Here is a 3,295-nt window from a genome sequence, read left to right as displayed (position 1 = left end):
TAATGAAAATTTTTGATTGGTTGGGAGAAAACAAACGCACCTTCACATTTGTGCCACTTGGTGACGGATGGATACAAAACTAACTGACGCTCCATTAGGGGCCGTCAGTTTTCGTCAATTTTTAACACATCATCTGACGAGGGGGAAACTAACGGAGGGTTGGTAAAGGTCTTATAACACTATAGTTACAATAACAAGAATATCCAAACATTACACTATAGATGTGATATGTACATTTTAACCAGACAAATCAATCTGTGAATTTTCTTTTTCCAAAGATGCTTGTTACACAACTATTGTGTAAGGAACACTTGATCTAGTTTTTATTCTAGCTACTCGCAAAGTATAAATAAATACCAGGAGGGTTACCGGTTTTATAGTACCACTCTGCGAGTTAATGAAAACCCATAACATATATGATGCATACAATCAGAATACAACTAAATTATAAAGTAACTTAAAGTTATTAGTGGATTGTAGTTACGGATCCAAGTAGTGAAGCTCTGCTTTCGAGGAAGCTCGTGGGAACCACATAACATCCTTAGAGAAGTTGTACCTTTCCTAAACATCAACAGTTGCACGTGGTCGGATTGATATTTTTTCAAGAGTGGGAGAATGTTCAAGTAAAAGCTTTATAAATAGCAACAAGGATCTTGATCTTTCTACATCCATTATATTTATAATTTTCAAGCAGTTCAATGTCTGGTCCAAACAGTCAGAAGCTTCCAAATAAGCTATTGTTGGTTTCACATCCAAATACACGTTTGGAAGATCCTGGAAACACATTAAAAGTGAGACTGACTGTGTATAAAAGGAACCCACATTAAATTAATATATATGCACACACAACACAAAAACACAAGAGAAACGTTTAGCACTCTTTACCTGATTGTACACATCAAGTCGTCTCAAGTTAGGTGAGTTCCGAAGGATACATAAAACACCTTGAAGTTGGTACAAATCACCAAATTTGAAGTCTCGTAAGTAGAGAAGCTTTAAACTATTAGTTGGGTGTGGAAGCCACTTGGGAATATTTTCCGCAATGGAAAACTGTGAGGGTGAAAGTAAGATTATAAGTTAACAAAGAAGATATGGTTGGAAGATGATACGAAATAATATATGAGAACTAACTATACACAAGAGTTGAATGGTAAAGTTCACTTGCTCAAACGCAAAATGATGAAGAGCAAAATATAAATATTAGAATTTAGGGTTAAGGCTATTCAAGGGTCATATACTTTTTATTTTGTCCCGATTTAGTCCATATACCCAAAAAAAAAAATACTATTATAGGCCATAAACTTTAAAAAAATGTGTTAATGTAAACCGTTGACCTGATAAATAAGGTTGATCGATTTTGTAGGTTGATTTTCAAAAAAGTATAATTTTTTTTGTTCCAATGTAAGCTTTATACAAAAAAAAAGTACTAATGTAGTTCACATACTTTCAAAAAGTGTATCGATGTAGGTCACATATTTTCCGTATCGATGTAAACAAAAGGTGACCTGTTTAGCCGGTAACAAGTTACCTTTTGTTTACATCGATACACTTTTTCAAAGTTTATGGCCTATAATAGTATTTTTTGGGTATATGGACTACATCGGAACAAAACAAAAAGTATATGGCCCTTGAGTAGCCTTAACCCTAGAATTTAAAATTCAACTCGTACCTGGAGAAAATACCCGTCGATAACAAAATACCCAACACATGGCATATTACTTAACAAGCTTGCCAAATTAACTCTCTCAACTCCCTGAATAGGTTTTTTGATAAATATACCAAACTCACTAAGACATTTACTATGCAACAAGTGGAGCAAAGTTGCATCGGGGCAACTCCTGATCAATAACTGAAACAACTTTGTAGACTTGATCTTGAAATTGTAAACATTGGTGCATTCAAACAATTGCAACATCTTGAGCTGTGGGAAGTTGATAATAGTTCCATGTAAGTTAGCCCCAAATTCAATATTCCTAAGCCTAAGTTTTTCGAGATATAGAAATCCTTGAAACTCAAGTGGTGGCTTAATGATACAGTTGTCAAGTTCTAGGATTCTCAATTCTAGACAATGAAATAAATAATATGGAAGTTGATAACGTTGGTTTGAATTTGTAAGGATGAGTTCTCTAACACCATCTCTTGACAATGATGAAATCCATTGATTGACTTCTTGGAAACTATCAAGAAACATGTATGGTATGTGAAGATGTAACTTTAAGCGAGGACCCTTGAGATAGTTAAAGATATAGTTTGTGATCCTAATAAATCCATTATGACCAAAACTTCCATTTTTTGCAAACTTTTCTGAGAAATGTTTATCAAGAACCAATGACCTAATTGAGGTCCATCTGTACCTCCATTTTTTGACAGGACATGTGTCCTCACCGCATCTACAACAGGTAGCTTCTCTAAAATCGAGTCTATCAAATTCTCTGCCAAATTACTGATTCTATCCATTTCAGTACAAGTTACAAACCTCCTCTTAGCATTGTTATCTGTCATTACATTCAAGAAAACAAAGACTGGTTTATTTAATTACTATGATACTCTTTATTTTTATTTTTATTAATTTGTTTTTTCTTCAATCAAAATCGATAAAGATTTCCACAACCAAGATGCGCAAAATGTGATGTAGTTCTTAGGCCGATGTTATATCAATTTACTTATGAATGGAAGTAAGATCAATTTTCTTATAAATGGGTCGATTTGGGCTATGATATATCTCTCAATGGGTCAAAAGGTAAAATAGAAAAACTGCTTGATAAACAACAGATCTAATGAACTGAAAGTTTCCCAATGTGTATCTTCGATCCATAAAACCTCCCAAATCATTTCTATCAAAGTTTTAGTTTATTATCAAAGTAGTATATATATGTATTTGATTATCTTATTTGATACACTAGTTATTTGTATAAAAGTTTGGACGAGAAGTGTTTCAGGTCAACGCAACCTCACATGTATCTAGTTAACAAACCAATCATTAACTAACCTGCCCATTTTACCACCTATGGTTTCATAAAGGGACTTATCTTTTTTAGTAGTTGTCAAATATTTTTCTGTTGTGCTTATGTAACTTTCATGTCATCTCCCAATAAGTAACATCATTAATGTTTCCTGTTTAATATTAAGATTTGTGCAGCCCATATGGAGCTTACAGTACTGGTTTCAAGCCAATTACTCATCAGGTAATCTGAATACACTTAGTTGATACTATATGCATTTTTCTATTTGTTGATTAGTCGTCTTTATAAAGCAATCTATTCATACTTGCTGCTTTATTCTTTAGGGATTCTAA

General features: G+C 33.4%; 1 protein-coding gene across 1 annotated transcript; it reads right to left on the bottom strand.

Moving 5' to 3' along the window:
- Window positions 1-561: 561 nt before the first annotated feature.
- Window positions 562-2,502, bottom strand: LOC139875125 (F-box/FBD/LRR-repeat protein At1g13570-like). Its single transcript, XM_071862489.1, has 4 exons — window positions 2,355-2,502; window positions 1,670-2,304; window positions 886-1,050; window positions 562-774 (listed from the first exon to the last, which is right to left on the bottom strand). The coding sequence occupies exons 1-4, from the start codon at window positions 2,500-2,502 to the stop codon at window positions 562-564; spliced, it is 1,161 nt and encodes a 386-aa protein (XP_071718590.1).
- Window positions 2,503-3,295: the final 793 nt, after the last annotated feature.

This window comes from Rutidosis leptorrhynchoides, chromosome 11 (genome assembly GCF_046630445.1).
Source record: "Rutidosis leptorrhynchoides isolate AG116_Rl617_1_P2 chromosome 11, CSIRO_AGI_Rlap_v1, whole genome shotgun sequence".
NCBI lineage: Eukaryota > Viridiplantae > Streptophyta > Magnoliopsida > Asterales > Asteraceae > Rutidosis > Rutidosis leptorrhynchoides.
This window is presented reverse-complemented; position numbering and strand designations above follow the sequence as displayed.

Coding starts and splice junctions, on each gene's coding strand:
- LOC139875125 (XM_071862489.1), bottom strand. CDS start 2,502: ATGACAGATAACAATGCTAAGAGGAGGTTTGTAACTTGTACTGAAATG. Junction 2,305..2,354: donor TGTCCTGTCAAAAAATGGAG/GTACAGATGGAC, acceptor AACATTTCTCAG/AAAAGTTTGCAAAAAATGGA. Junction 1,051..1,669: donor TCGACGGGTATTTTCTCCAG/GTACGAGTTGAA, acceptor TCACCCTCACAG/TTTTCCATTGCGGAAAATAT.